Source organism: Hydra vulgaris, chromosome 05 (assembly GCF_038396675.1).
Source record: "Hydra vulgaris chromosome 05, alternate assembly HydraT2T_AEP".
In the NCBI taxonomy this organism is placed as follows: domain Eukaryota; kingdom Metazoa; phylum Cnidaria; class Hydrozoa; order Anthoathecata; family Hydridae; genus Hydra; species Hydra vulgaris.
The window spans coordinates 29,402,159-29,425,915 of record NC_088924.1 but is presented as its reverse complement, the minus strand read 5'-3'; the positions used below and the strand labels follow the sequence as shown (position 1 = coordinate 29,425,915).

The window sequence follows — 23,757 nt, the reverse complement described above, 5'->3', positions numbered from 1 at the left end:
TAAATTCTACATTATAAAAGTTAAAAAAACTTTATTTTTCTTGTAAAAAACTTGCGAAATGCGAAATTTTTTTTGATATATAATCAAGTGAACTTGCATTTGTATATAACATTTTTCATGAAGTATATATAATCTTGATGTATATATAATAAGTTTTTGTTAATTATAACTTTAAGACTTTTTTTATTCTTATTACTATACATTTTATATTAAACTCATTTTTTAACTTTTATTTTTAACACCATTGCCAAAAACTTAATATTGTAAAAACAGGAACGCTACACAGCGGTTCTTGATAATCAGGCCTTCTAGTCTTTTGCGAGTTTCCCACGTTTTTTTAACTACAACACTGTTATTTTATGAAAATTTGTATTATTACATTGTATATACATATATTGTATATTATTGTATATACGTTAAATTACTTTTTGTTCACATATATTTATAATTTTTTTATTTTATTAGTTTTTTATACGAACTTGAATTTTAAAAAAACAAAATTAATTGTGAAAAAAAATAAATAAATAAATGAAAAAACACAATTAAAATTTTTTTTTTTACGTAATTACATTAAGTAATGATAGTATTAATTAAAAACATCAACAAACGAGTCAAAATATTTCTCTTAATTAAAATGTCATCAAAACAGTTAAAAATCAAAATAAAATTCTGCACAACTATCTACAAAATCCTTACTCATCGTTACTTTCAATCGCTAAAGCATCTGAACCTAGCAAAACTGTTTATATGGTATTGTTTATATGGTCATAAAACAATAGAAGAGCTCTATATATATCGAACGATTAAAAGGATCTGGAAGAAAGAGTGGCTTTAAGGATAAGAAAACAGCAATTAGTATTCGACGATCATTCACTCAAAATCCCTGCTTATCAAACAGAGAACGAGCTAAAAGGGATAAAGTTTCAGAGTTTTTTGTCAGGAAAGTTAAGAAATTTTAAAATTTCAAGGCTTATCGAGCCATTAAATATCCAAACCGGTCAGATAAGCAATCTAAAACTCGAGCTCAAAAACTTGATGACAAACGAAATTTATGGCTACATAATTATGGATGATAAAATTTACATCAAATGTGACTTCAAACAGTTCCCAGTTCCAAAATTTTACACTTCAATTGTTCGTGGACGTTTCAGCATAAATTTGATAAGAAACTTCTCTTGTGCAAGCAATATACGGCTGCGGTTTGAGATCTCAAGCTTTCGTCACACCGTCAACTTTAAACTCGGATGTTTACATCAAGGAATGCTTGCAAGCTAGACTTTTGTCATTTTATCGAAGTCACGATGTCCCTTATTGGATCTGGTCTGATCTTGCTTCTTGTCATTATTTTAAGAAGACCGTAGAGTGGTACAAATTGAGAGACATCAAACTCATATCAAAAAGCTTAAACGCACTAAAACTTAAACCCACCAGTTCCGTCCCATTAAGAAATTTTGAGGATGTTGGGGATATTTGCGTATGAGTGGCAAAAAATAACTCCAGCTAAAGATTTGATAAAAGAGTAGACAGTAGGAAAAAAAAATTACCAAAGACACTGCGCAGAAGTTGATGCCGTCGATTAGCGTAAATATTCGTTTATTTATTCGAAAAAATGTAAAAAAAAAACTTTTTTATAATCTTCAAATTCCTTATATTAAATTAAACATTGAACTTTTTTCATTAGTTTAACTATTTTATTTAGGAATGTATCGGAATTTCGGTCGAAATTTGATACTTTGAATTTGAATTTAATACTTTGAGGTCATTCCGGTTCCGGCCAGAATTACAATGTTTCAGGCCGGAATGCCGGAATTTATTTTCTAACTTTTGTTTTAAGACATGAGACATAGAATGTATTAATTAAATCAAAAAATCATTATCCTACAGGGTAGTCAAGAACTATTGGTAAATCTAGGCAAAAAATATAAATTTCTGAACGAACATAATGTAAATTTATTTGCAATAACCAATTATGTAAGAATTTCTAGAAGTTTAGGAATAATGTTGTGCAAAAAGAGTCACTATCCAGTTTTGGGCAAAAAATTAGCTTTTTTTTCATTAAAAATGTTACTTGCCCCTGAGAACAGTCTCATTTTAAATGTTACTTAACTTTCAAATATTTACAAAATTTAGGATGCCTATTACAGTAAATATTTAAATTTTAACCTAAATGGAAAAATAGAAAACAACGAAATGATTTTAACTAGAAATATTATGCAGGTTAAAACTTTCTATAAATAGAATTATAAGGAACAAATAGAAACAACATATTAGATATAAATGAAACAAGAATCAAGTTAATGAAATTGATTATATATATATATATATATATATATATATATATATATATATATATATATATATATATATATATATATATATATATATATATATATATATATATAGACACACACACACACAAAACAAAACATACACATACACACACACACACACACATATATATATATATATATATATATATATATATATATATATACATATATAATATATACATATATATATACACACATATATATATATATATATATAATATATATATATATATATATATATATATATATATATATATATACATATATAAAATCAAAATAACTTGATAAAAAATTTTTTTATTAGTCATTCCATATAAAACATAAATAACAGTAGCCTAATATTTTCTAAATTTTTTTGTCGTATTTAGATCTAAATAACGGGTGATGCGTAAGTTATCGGACAAAATAAAAACGTCAACAACTTATTTATAAATTAAAAAAAACCTACATTTTTTTAAAATAAAGTATTTATCTTTTAATAAAAACAAGTTATTTTTTAAATGAAAAAACACCACCAACTGCAATCGATCTCAATTTTGCTCTGACGTTTTTCATTGGCGACTGTAAAAAATTTAAATTGATTTCTTGTAGTTTTAATTTTGATCAATCAAAACTTGCTCTGTTGAAGCTTGCCAATCTCCCTCGTAAACCTTCTGTGCCAAATGTCCTCGAAAGTGTTCAATTAGTAGTGCTTGAGGCACATTAGGGGAGTTGAGTTCTTTATCAACGTAATAGACATATTGATTCATCCAATTTAGAGAGCCTTTTATAATAATGAGAACTTGCTCAATCTGGCCAAAATAAATAGTTAAAGTCTCTATGATACTTGTGAATGAATGGAAGAAGTCATTTTTCTAAACATTCATCAATACAGATCAATGAATTAATTGCTACAGCCTTGGAATTGCAAAACAATGGCTTGGACATTCCACGGTCAGATATGGCTATTCACGTTAATAATGTTTTTGAAAACTTCTCTTTTCCTATAAAGTGTACACTTTCTGGGCATGTTTTTTGTTGTTGTTTGTGTAGTATCCAGAAATTCCAGGCATGTTGTCCCCTGCAAAACAAAAGTATTTTTTGTCATCGATGACCAGAAGCAATTTTGTGTTATAGAGTTGTTTCCTGCTTCTTTTCTTTGCCTTTGCCGGAATTGTTGTTCTATAGTGTATTTTAGAGTCTTTTCACGTTTTCTATATCTAATATTCATTTTTTTTAAACTGATGACCAATTATCGATTGATTTACACTGAATTTAAAACCTATGTTTCTCTGACTGACCCCTTTTCAATTGTTGACAACCCTCGTAAATTCGGCTTTCTTTTCTCTAGTCCAGGATGTTGGACAACCAGGGTGCTTTCTATCAGAAAAAGATTGAATAGTTTCAAACCTTTTTAAATTGTCATATATTGTACTTCGAGTAAATCCTTCCTTTTCAAAATGATGTACGATTTCCTTTTTTTTTATTGTTGATATTAGATTTATTTACAAAAAACATTTTTAGTCGCTTTCGAAAAGATTCTCGTTCAGCTACATTTAACCTCATTTTAAATAATTGTGTTTCAAAAAATTATATTTTATAGAACGTTTATGTCTTCGCATAAAACCACAAAAACAAATTATTATGCTCATATAATTAAATTCAGATTTGTCCGATAACTTCCACCTCACCCGTTGGTATACATGACACGTTCTAGTAATTTGGAAAAACATGGTAAAACTGATATATGTCTATAACTAGTATTATCAAAATCATCTCCAGATTTATAAATAAGGGTGACTCAGGCAATTTGAGTTTATCTTGGATAATACCTGATTTTAGTGAAAGATCAAAGATTTAATGCAATGATGGTTCAATGATATTAAATACTGATTATACGACAAAGCTACTGATATTATCAAAGCCCGGACTTTGTTGTTATTTAGATTATTTAAAGCGGATTGCGGATTCATTAAAATCTAGACTTGCTATTTTTGTCATCTTTTCTAAGGTAAGATTCTTAATCAAGTAAGAATGAAATGTTGCAGAACTCGATGGAATTTCTGCTGCTAATTTGTGAACCACATATAGAAAGAAGCTATTTAGATTTTCAGCTATTGTAATCTTATTACTGTAATCTTATTACTGTTACCTTTCTTCAAATAACATACTATATGTTAATCAATACGGATTCAAAAAAAATAACTCAACAGAATATGTAATAATCCAAGTTATTCACAATATTTCGGAATCTTTTGAAAATTCTCAATTCCCATTGGGAGTTTTCATAGGTTTATCAAAAGCTTTTGATACAATTGATCATAAAACTCTCCTAAAAAAACTTAAACATTATGGAATTAAAGGAAATGTTTTACTGTTACTTAAAAGATATTTTAGCAACCGTAAGCAGTTTGTTTAAAGTAATTTAACTGACCCACCCAATCTATTAAATATAACCTGTGGTGTTCCCCAGGGTTCTATACTTGGACCCCTTCTCTTTCTCATTTACATCAATGATTTCCATAAAGCTTCGAACTTGATCGCTGTCATGTTTGCAGATGACACTAACTTCTTTTTATCTGATAACAGCATTACAACATTATTTCAAAATATGAAATCGAATTAATAAAAATTTCTGAATGGTTTAAAATAAACAAGTTTTCACTAAATGTTGAAAAAACTAATTGGATACTTTTTCATCAGCTTCTATAAAAAAACTTCTGCCTTGCAATTTACCATTACTTTTTATTGACAAAATTATAATAAAAAGAATAATTAATACAAACTTTTTGGGTATCTATATCAATGAAAACCTTAATTGGAAATATCACATAAAATTCTTATGTAACAAAGTTGCTAAAAGTATAGGAATATTGTATAAAGCTTGAAGTGCTTTAAATAAACGTAGTTTAACTCAATTATATTACTCCTTTATCGACTGTCATTTAAACTATGCAAATATTGCTTGGTGTAGTGTTAATAAATCCAAACTTAGGCCTCTTTATCGTGACCAAAAGCATGTTGCTCGTCTTATTAATTTTAAAGATAGATTTACTCATGACAAGCCTCTCTTATTTGAAATGAAAATTCTTGATATATTTCAGCTAAATGTTTTTAATATTCTTTGTTTTATGTACAAATGTAAAACTAACTCCAACTCAGTTTCTTTCCATAATTTATATACCTTAAAAGATAAAAATTAATACAACTTAAAAAATAATAACTTAATTCGTCAACCATTCTTTCAAACTAACTTTGGAAAATCAAGCATTTCATTTCGTGGAGCTTCTCTTTGGAATAAAATAGTTTTAAAACATTTTGATTTTTCCTTGGAATGGAGTTATTTCTTATTAAAAAAAAAGCTTAAGGAAATCATTTTGTCTATTGATGATGTATTTTTGTTATATGTATGTGTGTATGTATATGTATATGTATGTATGTATATGTATATGTATGTATGTTATATGTATTATTATAGTATATGTTAGTATAAAGTGTGTATGTATATACGTATATGCATGTATAGTATATGTGTGTATGTATATGTATACAGTTGCGGACAAAACTACGTGAACGATTGCAGATAGTTTTTTGAAACAAAAGTTTCATCACCTTAAAAAAAGTTTTTTCTCTAATACTATATATGATTGAATAGAGCGTTTTTTGCTCTATAAGATTGTGTAAAGTGTATTCTTTAATAATACGTATAAAATCATACATGTATAAACGTTAAAATAATTTCGAAAATTTTGAGCGACAAAACCACGTGAACGATTTATAAAAGCGTCATTTTTGATGCAAATTATATTATATTCACATCGAAATCAGTGCTTTTAAAAATCGTTCATGTGGTTTTGGTATTCTAAGAACTTACAATCATTTAAATTTCTCAAGATTATTCTGTTTAACATCAAAAAATTAAAAAAATTAAACTATAATGGTTCGTCAAATTGGTTCAAAAATTGAAAGCTTGGTTTTGCGTTTGCGCAAAGAAGAAAAATGGTCCATTGGGCAAATTGCAGCTCATGTGAAGATGTCAAAAGGTGGAATACATAAAATTATACACCGAGAAAAGAGCAAAAAGATCGTTAAGAAAGGTGGTCGTCCACGTATTACGGATAAGCGGTAATATTCCTTTAATTTTATTTTTTTTAATATTTAATCTTAATAATATTAATCTTAATGTTAATTTTAATGTTTAACATTTTATTTTTTAGTACTGATCGAAAAATTGTGTGAAAATCTCTTGAGAGTCCACATTTGACAGCCCCTGAAATTCGTCTGCAAACAGGCATGGAAAACGTAAGCACACGAACGATTCAAAGGCGTTTAAACGAAGGAGGTCTTTATGGGCGCAGACCTGCAAAGAAACAATTCCTTAGGCCCAGGCACGTCAAAGATCGCCTACAGTTCGCTAAAGATCACTTAAACTGGACGGTTGAAAATTGGAAAACAGTTTTGTGGTCGGATGAAAGTAAATTTAACATGGTTTGCAGCGACGGTCGAGGTTATGTTAGGCGTCCAGTAGGTAAAAGATTTGCAAAAGAGTATACAATAGGAACTGTAAAATTTGGGGGTGGCAATATAATGGTTTGGGGGTGTTTCTCCTGGGCTGGAATTGGTCCGTTGTACCGTGTAAACGGTATAATGGACCAACTACAGTACAGGGAAATATTATCTAATCAAATGTTGCCACACGCTTTAGAAAAAATGCCTCACAATTGGGTTTATCAACATGATAATGACCCTAAACATACAGCTTTGACTGTAAAAAATTGGCTCATAAATAATAGCATAACGGTTTTGAAGTGGCCTGCCCAATCTCCCGACTTAAATCCAATCGAAAATTTATGGATTGAAGTTGAGCGACGCTTGGGAGGTCGCAAATTTCAAAAACCGGATGAACTTTTTCGAGCCGTACAGTATGAATGGGAGGCATTACCAAAACAGTTACTAGAAACTCTTGTAGAATCTATGCCAAGACGGTGCAAGGCCGTTATCGGTTCTAAAGGCTATGCAACTAAATATTAATGTTTTTTTTTTTTAGAATCTATTATTTGTTGATGTTAGTAAAATTATTCTTTTACGTTTGTATAATCGTTCACGTGGTTTTGTCGCGCAAAATATTTGATGCTTTATGAACATTTAGATATGTTTAATTTTAAACAAATTATTAGAGAATACACTTTACACAGTCTTATAGAGCAAAAAACGCTCTATCCAACCATATATAGTATTAAACTATAAACTTATTTTAAGACATTGAAAATTTCATTAAAAAAAACTATTTGCAATCGTTCACGTAGTTTTGTCCGCAGCTGTATGTATGTATGTTATATGTATTGTTATAGTATATGTTAGTATAAAGTTTTTTTAGTATATTATAGTATTTTTACATAGTTTTTTTTTTTTTTTAATAATAAAACTTGTTTGAGTATTGTTTTTTTCAAACAAGTTTTTATAATTTTTGTAAATTATTTTTTACAAGTTTTTTAAGGGAGAATTCACATACGCAAGTATTAATTCGCTAAAATTTTATTGAAACGCTGAAATTTCAGTTTTATTTCAGAAAAGTAAATAACGTTTATAAAAAACTCTGCAAGGAACCCAATTATTTATTTTAATTCTTTATAAAAAAAGTACACTAAAAAAGTTAACGCAAAAATGGTTACAAAAAGGAGATAACTTACCGAGCAAATGAACCAACTTCGGTTTATCAATTTTCATAAGATTTTGTTCAATTATTGTTGTTTTACTGTCAGTTTCAGATAAACTATCGATATCAGATACTTCAGGTTTGCCAGAAGCTTCTTTTTCCTCAGCGATGGAGTCCTCTATAAGTTCTATTGGTTCTCCTTTTTCAAGTGCCAAGTTTTTTTCAGTTTCATCTAGTTCTTTGGTTTCGTCTGTCGACATGTCTTTATCAGAAAGCGTTTTTTGTAATGAAGACATAAGTTTTTCTTTAACTTTGAATGGTGTTTTCTCTACATCTTCAATTAAATCATTATTTTCCGAAACATCTTTGTCGTAAATATTATTAGAAGAAAATGAAGATAATCCAATATCAGAGATATCTACTATATCATTTTCCCAGCCTTGACGACGTGCACCTTATGAAAAAATGTACATTTTTATACGAGCTTTTGTTATACAATGTTCATCAGAGTAAGTTACAAATGAAATTGCGCTTTTTTTACACAATTAGATTATTTATTTTCCAATTGAAAAGAAAATATTTTTATAACAGTAAAAAGTACTAGTCATACGCTAAGTTCGTATAACAGGTACTTTTTACATATAGCCGTGTAGCTACAACCTTTAAAAATTAAGAATTTAAATTTTTAAAGAATTTTAACAGCTTTCTGACTAAGCAGGATACACCAACTTATCCCAGCTAAGTATTACTTTATAAAATGTTACTTTTATTAACAGTTGCGCTATCTCGACAAACATTCACATTTTTGAATAATAGTGTTACAGGTATACATACCGCAAAAACACCAAAAAAAGCACATCTCAATAACTTTTTTATTATTTGCTTTTGAGAAAAACTGTTTTGAATGTGTTTAGAGTTGCTTAAAGTTTTTCCCAGCTAGTTGGATTAATTTTTAAGAAATAGTTTTGTTGTTATTGTTAACTGAACATTTGTTGTTTTTTGTATGTGTACCCCAAAAACCGCATTCAATTTATCGATTGTATCTCTGCAGCTAGAGAACCTATGAAGCTGAAATTTGGCGTGTCCTAATATTATTCGATCTGCTTTATATAAAACCAGTTACTGCTAACTTAATCTTGGAGAAAATACCCGATGCACCACAAAGACCTCAACAAGAATGCAACAACAATCAATAATCTTTTTTTGAATTAAAGTAATCAGTTAAAGTACTATTTTATTTATCTATGTTATCTAAACATTGTTGTAGTAACCTATTGTTATAAAAATTTAATAAAGTCTGTAGCCATTTTAGATGTCTGAGTTATTACTGCTGTGTTCAAATATTGTTTTTAAGAAAAATATATATTATTTTCTTTAAAAAAAATCAAATACAATGATAATTTATTGTTGTTGTTTTTTATTTCAAAACATAGTCTATAAAGTGAATTCTATAAAATGTACCCCAACAACAACAATAATACTTCCTTTCTTTAAGAGGGCGTTATAAAGATTTATAACTACTTGAGAAAAAAAAAACTTTTTTCAGTATCTAGTTATAACCCATAGATAATAGAAAAACTATATTTTGCTAAATTATTCTCTGGTACGGCTTCTAGGCTCCTACAAAACAAAAAAAACTACACACTTTTATAATTGAAATTTTTACTCGAGTGCAAATACCTTAGTATTTAACAAATAAGAAAACCACTAAAGCTGCTTTAATTTATAGACTGACATATTAGCTATCATAATATATCAAGTTTTTTGAATCCTGAATCTTTTTCTACATGCTAGGTCACTTAAGCCAACATTGTGGTTTTTGCGGTACGTATACCTGTAATATTGAAAAAAACAAAATACTTACAGAAATACTAATAAAAACTAAAAGCTTCATTTTTTTTTTACTATATTTCCACAAAACTTTAAATTTTTATTTGACTTCAATAAGTTTTTTGAAATAATTAATTTATTTTAAATAGTTGGTTAATTTTGATTTTAAAAGGTTTGCTTTTAACGAAAGATTATTTAAATATCAGCGTAATTGACGTTAAATTTATTAATTTGACGTTAACTTTATTAATGTGCATAATACGGTAAAATCCCGGTAAGTCAAACACTGTTTAACTCAAACTTTTGTTATCTCGAACTGTTTTATTTGGTTTTTTTCAACTGCCTGAATTAATTACTCTTAAAATTCCCAAGAACCGTCGAGCCTCGGATAACTCGAACTTTTTTCGTTTCCTTTCAGCAAATTTCTTCGGATAACTCGAGCTTTTCGTGATGTAAATAATAAAATCAAAATAGCTTGATGATAATAATTTCTTTATATTTTCGTTGTATTATATTAGGAATGGCTCATTTACTTACTTTTTTTTTACTTACACGAGTAAGTTGATTTTTATGAAAAAGTTAATTTACATAAATAGTTATAAAGTTCAAATTAAATTTACTTTTCAGTATAAGTAATTATTTCTTTTAAAACGATTTTTACTTTACAAAGTGTTTTAACATCCAAAAGTAAGATATTTAAAAGTAGATTAAATCAAAAAGTATTTTAGTTTTATGTTAAAGTAAATCACATGAAAAAGCTGTTCACTTTTACATTTAAATGTAAACTATTTAAAATTACATTACATAATATAATAGTTCTTCAGACTGTAATTTATATATATATGTGTATATATATATATATATATATATATATATATATATATATATATATATATATATATATATATATATATATATATATATATATATATATATATATATATATATATTTATATATATATATATATATATGTAGTTGGTTAATATACATTAAGTTAGTTAATATTCATTTATATATAAAGTTGGAACAAAAGTAAGTGACATTTACACAGACATTATTGCTTATGTAGAAGATATAATCCTACAAAGTCCTACTCTTTCTTCAAGAGTTAGTAAATAAAGTTCAAGCACAAACCAAAAACCTTCACATCAAACTAAATACTGAAGAAACCAAGCTAATTATCTCAGGTAAAAGTTCAATTACAAAAAACAGAATTCAAATTACTGGTTCTTCCCTAAGTTTCAAAAATAAACTAAAACATCTTGGATTCCTATGGGATAATCAAGACTATATACAAAATATAGCTACTCTCCAAACAGAAAAATTCGAACGAACGTCCAAATTCAATTTCAATCAGTCTCCTGAACTCTTATAAAATCTGGAATTCGTTTTTGTCAGTCACTAACTATGGTGCATTTGTTCAAATCTCTGGCTGTACCAAATCTATCATACAGCTTAAAAACTTGTAATTATTACAAAACATTTTTTAAGTTAGATGCTGTCGGAAAATCAGTATTAGAACTCCTTTTCAGCATATCAAAGTACAGCAAAAATGATCTGCATTCCCTCTTTAAAATTGATGACCATTCTCATTCGAAACAAGCAAAATCTGTTTATCAGACTACTGGTGACTTATTTTTTTCTGATTTTGATACAAATATCAAAGGATAATAAGGATAACTACTTTATTAACAAAGTTATGCAAGTTTTCAACAGATTAAAACTAAACTTCGCGCAGTGTTTGATAGAATAAAATTGGATTGATTAAAAAAATCATTGTCAAACGCCCAAATGCTGACGTCGAAGATAAAGTAGCGGCAACTCTAAACAACTCCTTCGAATTCTGGAACATTAAAGTACAAAGAACCATATTCAAAAATTAAAAAAAAAAATTAAAGAAGATATTTCCCAAAATTATCTAAATTAAACTTCAGACCATTGTATAAATTATTAGTTTTATACACTTTGTACTTCTTATCTGTAATTTGGGTGATGAAAAGAATAAATAAATATAAAAGTAACTAAATAATAATAAAATAAATTTTATTACCATAATTGTAAAAAAAAAAGTATATTACCATAATTGTAAAAAAAAAATTATATTACCATAATTGTAAAAAAAAAATTATATTACCATAATTGTAAAAAAAAAAATTATACTACCATAATTGTAAAAAAAAAATTTGCATATGAAAATGAATTACATTTAAATAATATGCTACCAAATGTAAATAAAGTTTACAAATAAAATAATATTTTATAAGTAGGTGTATTTAATTTATAAGTAATAACAATTAGTTATTAAAAATAAATTATATATGATAAAATTTAGATTATATAAGATTTAATTTTATGTAATTTTCAAAGTAAATTAAAAGTATATAAAATAAGTAAATTTACTTATAGTCTACAATAGTTTTGAGAGGATCTTGTACAACAGTAATGCAAAAAAGTAAAACTTTAAGTAACTAACATTTAGTTTGCGGCGATATTTGCGGTTTTACGTACTTCTTTCCTGTAAAGTTTGAAAATATCAATAATAGGTTTTTGCCCATTATTACAACCATCTCTAATCATGGTCCATAATTTTTTTGGCTGTAAGAACCATTCTTTGAATCAAACCGTCTCAAAAATATTTAATACCTGGACAACCATTCGTAAGGCCTAGTGGCTGAAACATGATAGTTGGCAGAAGGCGCATATACTCATGAGAGACTCAGAAAGGATAGACTATTTGAAAGGAAAATAATTTTCTAAAACAGTGAATTCTTTTTTACAAGTTTTTATTATTTAAAAACTAGAAAGAAAAAGTTTAAACCAGTCTTGGATTATGGGGGCTATAAATCCATGCCCCGAAAATATAGGAGCCACATTTTTTTTAAAAAAGAACACTTTATTTTTGCAAAGTTTTTTCTCAAATTTGAAATGTAAAATACCCACCTGCTCAAGAATATCCTCAGACCCGAAAAGTCTTAGTTAAAACAAGTTAAAAGGCATTTTATATGCGTAGGAAAAATTTAGTTTTTTTTTAATGTAAATATCTTAGTTTGCGTGTAGTATTAGTGGCCTTGTTATCGCCAGTGTAAGCAAAACGGTCCCTCAAGCAAGTGGGTCCAGGGCCGCGAGGTTTAGGAGTCATAAGATATATTTAAAAAGTTTTTTTTTTGAAAAGTTATTGTTCCAGAGAAATAGAAATTGGTTACTATGGCCATGTATTCCTACTGGCCAAAAATACTTTGCTAAGCCACTGTGTAATATGTGTATAACCCGAGCTGTAGCGTTGCAACGATTTATACGTAGATTAAGAAATCAAAAAAATGTTCTGTAATGGCTTGCTTTATACATAACAGTTAAATTGTTGTAAGTAATAATCTCAACCAAAATCAATCGTTTTTCATACTTATATTAATATTACATTTCAAAATTTATTTAGCTAGACATCATTATATTATTGGTTTTTCATAAAGTCTTTAAATGAGTTTAACTTGGTTCTTAACAATACATTAAAAGGTTTTCAGAAAACCTTATTTGCACGTAACTGTATAACAATATTATTAGTTAAAGAGGCTGTTGATTAAGTATTTCTAGTCCGTTATCGTCACATTATCAAATTATAATAATGCGGCCGTGGCGCAGTGGTTATAGGGCTTGCTTTATAAGATCCAGGTTGGAAACGAACTCTGGACGTATTTTCGCGTCACGGTAAGGAAGGCGTAAACTTTCCAGTCAAATGCACTTCCGCGGTGCTCTGTGACAAGACCGTTAGGTCTTCTTGGCGCACCTAAATAACAAAGTTAAAAAAATAAATAAAATAAAACCTTTTTACATTGCTTTTGACATGATATAATACCACGCAAACCACTCGTATTTAAATTGATTTAAAATTAAATCGTGTATTTTGTTTAATTTATAATTTCATGGATAATATTTTTTTATAACACCGTTATTTTTATGCTTAAAAAATAAAATTATTCTAAATTTTTGTTATTTATTCAATATTTCTCCTGTTTTAGAATGTTTTAGGAAGAAAAAGATATTTGAAAAGATTTACGGAGTAAGTAAAAAAGTTTTTTCAAAAGTTGGAGAATAAGGTAGATAGTTCGTCGCGACTTTTCAAGAATTTAAGTTAACTTGTTAAAAAAATTGTTTATTTAAACATCAACATATGTTATTATATGTTCATGTTTAAATAAAAGCTGTGCAAATTTTTGCGATAATCGGAGTCTGGGAACTGTAATTTTCCCAGAAAACATTAAAAAAAAATTTATCTCCCTCCCATGCCATTAGCATATATATGTTTGGATTTTGCTCCATGTCGTTACATAAAGTTAAATTTTCAAACAGAAATAAACAGCTTTCTACGGGCCTGGTTAAATATGTGATTCAAATCTGGCTGTTTAAATACTGTGATCTGCAATTTGCACGACTCCTTGACGGAAAATTTTGATCAAGGCCACTAATCTATTTCCTCCCGACAAAAAAATGAATACTAAAATCAAAAAAATGTCTTTTCAAAGCTATCTTGTAAAAAATCTTTCTTTCTAAAAAATAGTTAACCAATTTTAGAGAAAAAAAATAATGGTAATAATGAAAAGTTAGGGCAGGAAACAATTTTAACATGCATATTTATCGGGACTACACAAATACAAAAAGTCTCAAAGGTCTAACAAGTCTAGAAGATAACATAAATCAATTGCAAGATTCATAAAAATTGGAGTTTCCCGGTTGGCTCTGAAAACAATATAAACATGCACGTTTATCAAATTTTCACAAGTACTGAAAGTTTCAGAGATCTGGCTAGTCTGGAAGGCAGTAAAAAATCATTTGATAGATTCCGGGAAAACTGAAAACCGACAAACCACTCGTAAAGTCAAATAAACGGTTAAAAAAAATTGCAAAAAATTAAAAAAAGTTTATTCTAAAGCACTATTTCAATTGAATAAAATTTTCTTTTTCTATATTTTCTTGGGCGGGTCGGGCACTAACGCCCCAAAAAGATGGTTATTGGGATGCCTAGAGTAAAGATTGAGCGGATTTACTTATCTTCTTTTTTCAGATAGATTATAACTACGAAAATGCAAAATAAGATTATATCTGGTAAAAACGTCTTTAACAGCTAGATTATACCAGATAGTTTACATGACTTATAATTTTTTGAAATTGTTTTAGCAGTCAGTTTTAGTGTTTGTCCCCTCGGGTACCAAACATGTTACAATTCGTCATATTACCATAACAAAATATTCAATCAAAAAAGGAAATGCAAAGAAAAAAAACTGGAGAAAAAGCACGCACGAAAGAAACAATAACTAAGTCAAGGTTTGCAAAAATCGTTCAACCATTTGGGTATCAAGAAACTGTGCCCCCCCCCCCCCCTCCTTTAAAGTTTCATTATGATCACTAATCTTTTACTTTTACGTAGTCTTTGCTAATTATTTACTTTTAGTAGTCTTTGGTAATTTTTAGTAGTTTTTGCTATTTTAAATAATTTATTTGTTGGATGTAGCTTTGTATTACTTTTTGAAGTGTTTTTTAAATACGTAAGATTACTTCATAAATAACTTCTTTTACATATAAAAAATAAATTGCATTTCAATGTAAATTTCTTACATTTAAATTACTTTTGAAAGTAAATTTGAAATTTACTTTACACGACTTACCATTAATTGTAAATTAGATTTGCAAGTAAAAATAATCATTTATTTAAAGTAAATTACTTCTACTTGCGAAAATAAACTTTTTCCCAATGCTTTTATTAACTCATCGTCTCTGTTCGTCCGTTCGATCATATCTTACACTCGTTTTTTGAGCCGCGTGTTTTTACACATGCGTACAGCCGATGTAAATAAAATAGTAATATCAGAAAAAATTGATTGCAAAATTTGTGTTTTAATAACATATAAAAGCATTGGGTTTTAAAAATTCGTTTTTATTTTTACTTGCTCAAGTAGCAGTTACGCGTTTAAAAAACTAAACTTTACTAGTTAAGTTTTACATGTTATATAATTTTATGTTAAGAAAAAAACAACGAATTACTTGAAAACGTAAATAAGTTATACACTTTAGTTTGAGTTATGTAAGGTAATTTACGCTTAAAAGTAACTCGCGTTTTTAAATCAAAATAAGTAAAAGAGCAACGCCTAATTGAAGAGCTTAGTATATATACATATATTATTATTTTATTAATCACCCTCTGTAAAATTTATTTATAAGGTAAAAATACAAACTAAGAAAAAAAAGAGAGATAAAAAAAAGTATCATTAAGGAATATTTTCTTCAAGTGTGTTTTTAAAAATTGTTCGCTGTTGTATCACATTCCAACATTGAACCACCGGTACCCAAATATGAAGGGTAGCTTAACGAATTACCTATGATATGACTCGATGTCTAACTTCGATCCGAAAAGTGAAGCCGCTTTTTGCCATTTTTACAAATGGTGGATTAAAATTGTAAACAAATATTTTTAACTTTTCTTTTCTTAAATGAAGTAAATATATTGTAAATTTAAATATTATTTACATAAAAATGTTAAGCAGAATTTATTATGCTTGTAAAATAATAATTTATGATTCCTTTGTTTATTTTCGATTAAAAAGGGACTAAAGTTTTGAATAGAAAAGTAAAACGACAGACGCTTTTTAAACATTTTTATGAATTAAAATACTTTTTAATAAATATAGGCTCATAAATAAACTTTTATAAGTATTTTATAATTATTAAAATTTGTGTTTGAATTATCTTTAATTTATTGGGAACTTTTGACTTGCATTTTTAACTTTTATTGCACACTTTGGCTTCAGGTTTTGCTCTTTTTGCAAATGGCTGACTATTGTTATAAACAAAAAAAAGCGGCTTTATTTTTTGTCCAATAAAATCCCGCAAGTTAGACATCTAGTTATATAATATATCATTGGGAACTACATTCTCTAGGCTGGGTGATTAAAAAAAGCAATTGCTTTTATTCAGTAATTGGTCAATTTTACGTGAATAAAACTTCATTAGTTTTGCACAAATTTTTATTCACGTAAAGTTACGCAATTTACTCAGTAATTGCTCAGCTTTACGTGAATAAAAACTTATGGAAAATTGCTGAAAATTTTATTAACGTGAACCTGAACGATTACTAAGTGAAGGCATTTGCTTTTTTTTATTCACCCGGCCTTCTGAGCCTCTAAGTTTTATTTTTTTAACCAGCATTAAGGTTTTCTTATTCAGTTTATGAGTATGAATAATTCTTTTATATCATCTAAAAAAGAAGATTCAACTAAACAGCAGTTAATTTGGGAATTAATGATGTCAAAGGTTACTTTATTGTTTAAAAGGCCGATAAATAGATATATTTTGTTTTGGTGTATATTTGACATCTCCTTAATTTTTAATAGAGAGTGGATATGGTTTTTACTTTACGCGGAGACATTAAAAAGCGATCTTATTGCGTTCCTTCCAAGTGTGGCGAGTCTTTTCATTGTTGACTCTTTATTTAGTGCTAAAAGGACTCAAGTCACAAAATAAATGTTTTACGAAAATCCATTTTAATCAGCCATTTTAAATTCTTATTTTGAATTCTTATATCTCTGATCAAAGTAGATTTTCTCAAAACATTTACTTTGTGACTTTGTGACAAGTACTTTTAGCACTAAGCTTTTCAATTTAGATCTGAATAGAATAGATCGTTATCAGATGTAAAACAATGCTATGATAAAACGGTTCGAGGAAATAATCCACCCCGGAAAAAATTCTTCTAGAAATAATCCCCCAGAAAAAAAAAATTCTTTTTACAAAACAATTTTTTGACATTTATAGATTTTCTGCCCAAATCAAAACCGTTTGTTAAATAATTTGTTAAATGAAAAGCTCAGAAAGACATCCATAAAAGATCGTTTTTGATACTTAAGTCAGCAATTTTTAAAAACTAAAATATTTTTAATGTCTTACACAAGAGCTGCGTGAATAGAATGTGGAGAGAAGTGCGAGGGGAATGTCCCTCGTACTCTTCTCATAGTACTTGTGTCGACGCAAGTACCAAGCATAATACGGCGCGAATGAATAATTCTAAAATGTATTGGCCATGAAGCATAACTGTTAAGAAATCATTTAAAACTTTGGAAAAACCAAGTAACCACTAGTACAGCTAAATACTAATAAAAATATATATATATATGCATATATATATATATATATATATATATATATATATATATATATATATATATATATATATATATATATATATATATATACTGGGATTTGGGGAATTTTTACCTACTAAACAAATCACAATAAATTATTTTACAGTTCTAATAAACTTTTTTAGACGTAATTTTATTACCAAATAATGTCAAGGTGTGTCTGGTAATGTCATGATGTTGGTTAGGGCCGACAACAAGGGTTTCAAAGTTTTTTTTTTTTTTGTAAATCACCTCCCCAAGGCTGAGAAGGCCACTACAGATGAGGAGGTTATTTGTGGTTATAACCTTCTCTCAACTCTATAACTCCGAAACACAAACCTTGACGAACAAGGCCGCTGCACGGAGAAACAAGTTGAGCGCGGTACTACCAGGGAGTGTAGGGCACAATCGTCAAGTTTTTAAAAAAATCCTCTATATCTAGTATTTTATTAAAATAAAAATGTCATTTAGAAAGAAAGTAGGGGATACGTGCCCCCTGACCCCCGGTATTGTTGGCTCTGTTGGTGAACTTTTTTGAATGCTGTCTTTTAAGTGTTGGCGTTTAGCCAAAGTTTAACTTAACACAAAATCAATCATTTGTTAAATTGAACTATTTTCCTTGGTCCATAGGAGGTTCAAGTTATCGGGAATTAACTGTATTTTATTTTCAATAGACATTATTTATCTTTCATTATTTCTTTTTTCTAGCTTTTAAAATAATTCTAAAGTGTTGCTATAAAACTTTAAATAGAAAGCAAAATACAACCAACGTATTTTATAAAAAACCTGCAAGTAAAAATTTTAAGCCGTTGATAAAACTGTTTCCATAAAATATTTTTAACTAAACATTTTTCAATAAAAGTATTTCTATCAACACGCTTACGTTTTGTTATAGACAAACAGGCTAGTTTGCAAAACTAGCTTGTTTGTCGGTTTTTAGTTAGTGCCAAAATTGATAATAATAATAACAAAAAACTGCCGGAAAATGACAGCTAAAATTTTTTAATAGAAAAACAGTAAAATTATAAATAGTAATACCGTTGTTTACTAACCGTTTTGAGTTTTCGCTTTTGAAGAGATTAATGTTGACGCTTCTTTTTCATTTTTGGTGCTATCTTTTAAAGAACTCTCGCTTTTTACCTCCTTGCTGCTAGATAAGTTTAAAACATCTTTTTGCAAAGACATATCTTTCTGCAATGACATGTCTTTTTGCAATGACATATCTTTCTGCACAGACAAATCAACTTTTTGTTTTGAAAATTCTTTTGCTTTAGTTTTTTCTGTAGAAGTTTCGTCAGTTGTGTCTTCTTTGGCTTCAATTTTTGGCTGAACTTCGGCAGCTTTACCGTCGTTTTTAGCTTCAACGGCTGGAACACTCTCGGTTGATGCTTCTTCTTTTATAATTGAAAGTGGTTCTTGTGCAACTTTTACGGTTGTACCGGTGCTTTCTAATTTATTTGAATTTGGAGCATTTTCTCCAGAATTAGCATTATCGCCAGAAACTACATTACTTGTAGGTTTTTTATGCATTGCTGATGGGTTTAGAGCAGCGTCATCAAGAGCAATTTGTTCTAAGGAATTTAGAGCTTGTGAAAATCTTTGAGTCTTTGGTTTTTCATGAATTGGCAGACCAACATTTGTCATTAAATCATAAGAACTTGGTCTTAAACCTCCCAAATTGTTTAAAGAATTTATTTGTAAATCAGAGGGATAATCTCCAATACCAGGTTTCAAATACGCATTTTCATCTTGGCCAAAGTTTGGAGTGAGGTCTTCATTACCATATGACTGCTTATTTAAGTTATAAATATCATGAAACGAACTATCTTTAAAACCATTAAAACCATATCCTAAATTGTCTGGTGATCCTCCAAACGGCTGCTCACCGTACGGATTATTAAATGAAGTGCTTTGTAGTGAATCTTGTTGTTGTATATAAGTTGAAGGGTATGTTTGCATCCAACGTTTTCCATTTTTGGTTTTTGAAAACGATGACGTTTTTGTGTTGGTTAATGCTTTTGTGGCTGATGCTGTTTTTGTAACGGACGATGTTTTGTTTACTTGTTTTCCTTTTAAGATCTTTTTTTCGGAGCTCACAAAAGACCAAATTACTACTGTGATTACAATGGTGTTTACAGTACCAATTAACTTCATCTAAAATAAATTATTTACTTTTATATTAAAGAAACCTTATGATTTTCAATATTTTCAAATCATTTGGTAAATAAAATTCATATAGTTTTTTTCTATATTAAAAAGTCCATAAATAAATCCATTATAATACTTGTATAAAACCTAGTTTTATATAATATTATATTAATATAAAAAAATATTGTAATTATATACAAACAATGTTAAAATAATAGTATTTCGGTCAAAGAATCCAAATTTCGCTATTAAAACAAACTAAATTTTATGCTCAAAATTATAAAAAACTTTTCATACGTTTTACCCACTCGGTGTAGTTAAGGCAATTTTAAAATATAATAGAGTCTGTATGATATTTTGTTGACTACGACATATTTCCGTTATATGATCAGGTCTGTGAATTATGAAAAGACGAAAAAAATTTAAATGAGAAATTTTGTGTGTATCTTAAAAATGTAAATGTTCATAGCGAAAAAACCTAGACCGAAGATTCTTTTTTTTAAAAAAAAAATCTTCCTAATATCCCAATCGCTTGTCCAAATTTGAATAATATTTTAAACAAATACGTTTTTTAGGTAAAATGAACATCATAGTTTAATAATATGATTAATTCTGATCGTTTTTTGACCATATTTCTTAATTATAAGCTCTTTCTTGATCGAAATTCTTGTATTTTTTGTGAAAATTGATAGAAATATTGTATTTTGACAACAATATATAGTAAATATCGGTCAGAACCGATTAGAACTAGGATCAATAGTAAATTAAGGCACTTTTTCAGAAGATTTTAACTAAATTCATATTAGCGCCGATGAGCGAAAGTGATCTAAAGACTCCAAAATAGTGTTGCGTAGATTCACTATTAGGGGTAGTAAAAAGGTTTTGAAAATTACATATAAAAAAGAAAATTTTCTTCAAATATTAAAAAAAACCTGAAGCAAAAAAAAATTATAACATCTAAAGCTTTTGTTTGGACATAATGCGCTAATAAAATCATACTAATTTCAAATAATAGAATTCGAATAATTTGTAAATCGCCTTAACTATATCGAGCAATAAAGCATAATGCGTTCGTAGTGATTGTATGTTTAGCTGCTTCGTGCAGTCCAAATCGATATAATTTGACTTGAGAACATTAATGAATCTCATAATTTTATTACAATCAACTTTTATAATTGTACAAAAAAATGAGGAATTGTTTTTTTCTCGTTCCATTAATGATTTTGCCATTATTACTTAGTGTTAACTAAAAAACCTAAAAAATACTGGTTTCTAAAATTCAACTACTTTTTCTCTAAAGTTACAGATGAACTCTCCACAATTGCTTTTGCGATTTACTTAATTCCCCTATATAACTTAAGTAAAGAGTATATTTATACATATGTGTGATATACGTAATATTTTTTCTCTCCATTTTTTCTTACAACGTTGATCATTTTCTATAGGTTTGGCATTTCAAAAATTGCGGAATTGTAGTTGGTGACGAGGCTCTCTTTTTGTATCAATCGTATCAAGCTGATTTTAAATACCTTGGCTTGATGTTCTATTGAAAGATAATTTATGTGGACACCATAGCATATTGTTATAAACACCATATGTCACATTGTCAAAATACAATATATCACGTCGTCATAAACACCGTATATTAAGTCGTCTTTTCCAAAATATCCAAAAACTTTGGAAATTTTATTTCTTGAACCTAACATTCTTTAAAAAGTAATTGTTGCAAAAAATTCAAATATTTTTTTTTTCCTGATATTTAAAAACCAAAAACAGCACAATATGTAAATCTTATTTTTTAATCATAGAGATAGGAACGTGGTCTGCTTTCATACTTTTTAAAGTCAATTCTAACAATTTTTACGTTTTTCTATCATTCTATAATTTTTTATCTGATTTCTATAGCATTTATTTATTTTTTACTATTTATAAAAAATTGTTTTTGATTTATTATTTTTATTAAAAAACACTTCGTCTACTAAAAAAGTTGTGATATTTTGTTGTTCTCGTATTAATTGTGCGACGGAAAAATTATAAACTTATTGCAACGTTTCTATAGCAACAGCCTAAATATTTAATAAGTATTTTAATATATTTTGTAGAAAATATTCTCTTAAGTAAAATATTCAATCTCTTAAGTATCAGGCTAATTTTCTTGCATAAAAGTAAGTTGCAAATGCCAAGCAATTAAATAATATGCAATCAAAAAAGGGATCCGACGCATTCTAAGCAGTTATTTTATTTTGAGCATTTAAATGAGCCATTTACTGCATATCTTAACAAGCTAAAACAATTATAACCCAATAATCCCTATACATGAACTAAGACTTTCATTATATTGAAAAAGTAAAGACCATACCTCTTCAATATTTTCCACCCTATCATACTGAGATTCCTTATGTCAAAAATTAAATAACCATGATCTTTAAATTAATAAATTCTCCCGAGTTTAATTGAACCAAATCAAAACGCTCACAGTCGGTCACAGTCACTCACTGTCGGCATCTTCACGCTTTAATGAGTTTTACTTTTGTAATATTGTCATAAACTTATAGGAAGTTATTCATGCGCTGTAATGCAAACAACGTCAAACGTAACACTTTTTTTCATCAAGTTAAAACAAAACATTTGAGAAATAAAAAAAATATTTTACATACTTGCTTTATATGTTTTTTAACGGTTTCGTTATTTTTTTAATGTTTTCATTGTTTACTTATTTTTTATATTTTTAACGATTTTTTAAAAATGTTTTAACAATTTTTTCTGTTAATGTTTTAACAATTTATTTACATTTTTATACATTTAAACGATTGTATTTATCATATTTTTATTTTTTATTATATTAATAGTCAAGCAATTGAATTAAAAATAAAGTGAGTTGTATAAATTATTTATCATTTTGGCTGGAATTCCCTTTGGAATGAAAAATACAGTTGTTAAAATTTGTAATTACAATAGAGGCATTGTAACTTTTAAAATATGCTAGTAAATAATCGTACTTTTCATTCCAAAACTTTGATACTATCACATACAAATTTTAACGCGTGGAGGTAATCGAGGCAAAAAGATTGTTTACACAAAAACTTTTACTGAAATAAAGGTTTAACATAAATTTTCTTTTTAACCTTATCAGTATGATGAGATGGAAAAAAATCTCCGTATGATAGGGTGAATAGAAAGTCTCCGTATAATAGGGTGAATAGAAAGTCTCCCTATGTTATGGTGGGAAGAAAGTTTCAGTATGATAAGATAGAACGAAAATCTCAGTATGATTGGGTGGAAAAAAAATCTCAGTATGATTGAGTGAAAAGAAAATTTCAGTATGATTGGTGGAGGGAAATCTCAGTATGATTGGGTGGAAAGAAATCTCAGTTTGATAGGGTGGAAAGAAAATCTCAGTATGATTCGGTGGTAAGAAAATCTCAATATGATAGGGTAGAAAAGAGTTTCAGTATGATAAGATGAAAAAAAAAATCTCAGTATGGTTGGGTAAAAAGAAAATCTTAGTATGATTGGGTCAAAAGAAAATCTTTGTATGGTTGGGTGGAAAAAGAATCTTATTGATTTAGGACGGAAACACATAAAAGGGTTGTTTAAAGTGTATAATAAACAAATTTTATTATTAGGAACACTTTTGTTCCTGATCAT

General features: G+C 28.0%; 1 protein-coding gene across 2 annotated transcripts in view; it reads right to left on the bottom strand.

The window, feature by feature from the left end:
* Positions 1-22,662, bottom strand: part of LOC136080767 (uncharacterized abhydrolase domain-containing protein DDB_G0269086-like) — a 36,170-nt gene extending 13,508 nt beyond the window's left edge. The window contains exons 1-3 of one of the 2 annotated variants that reach the window (XM_065797848.1): positions 22,469-22,662; positions 19,014-20,115; positions 8,000-8,419 (exon numbers count right to left, since the gene is read on the bottom strand). In XM_065797848.1, coding sequence (XP_065653920.1) covers positions 8,000-8,419; positions 19,014-20,115 — 1,522 coding nt within the window. In that variant the 5' untranslated portion in view covers positions 22,469-22,662. The remainder of the gene's footprint in view (positions 1-7,999; positions 8,420-19,013; positions 20,116-22,468) is intronic. The other variant, XM_065797849.1, reaches the window with a different exon arrangement.
* Between the last annotated feature and the right edge of the window lie 1,095 nt (positions 22,663-23,757).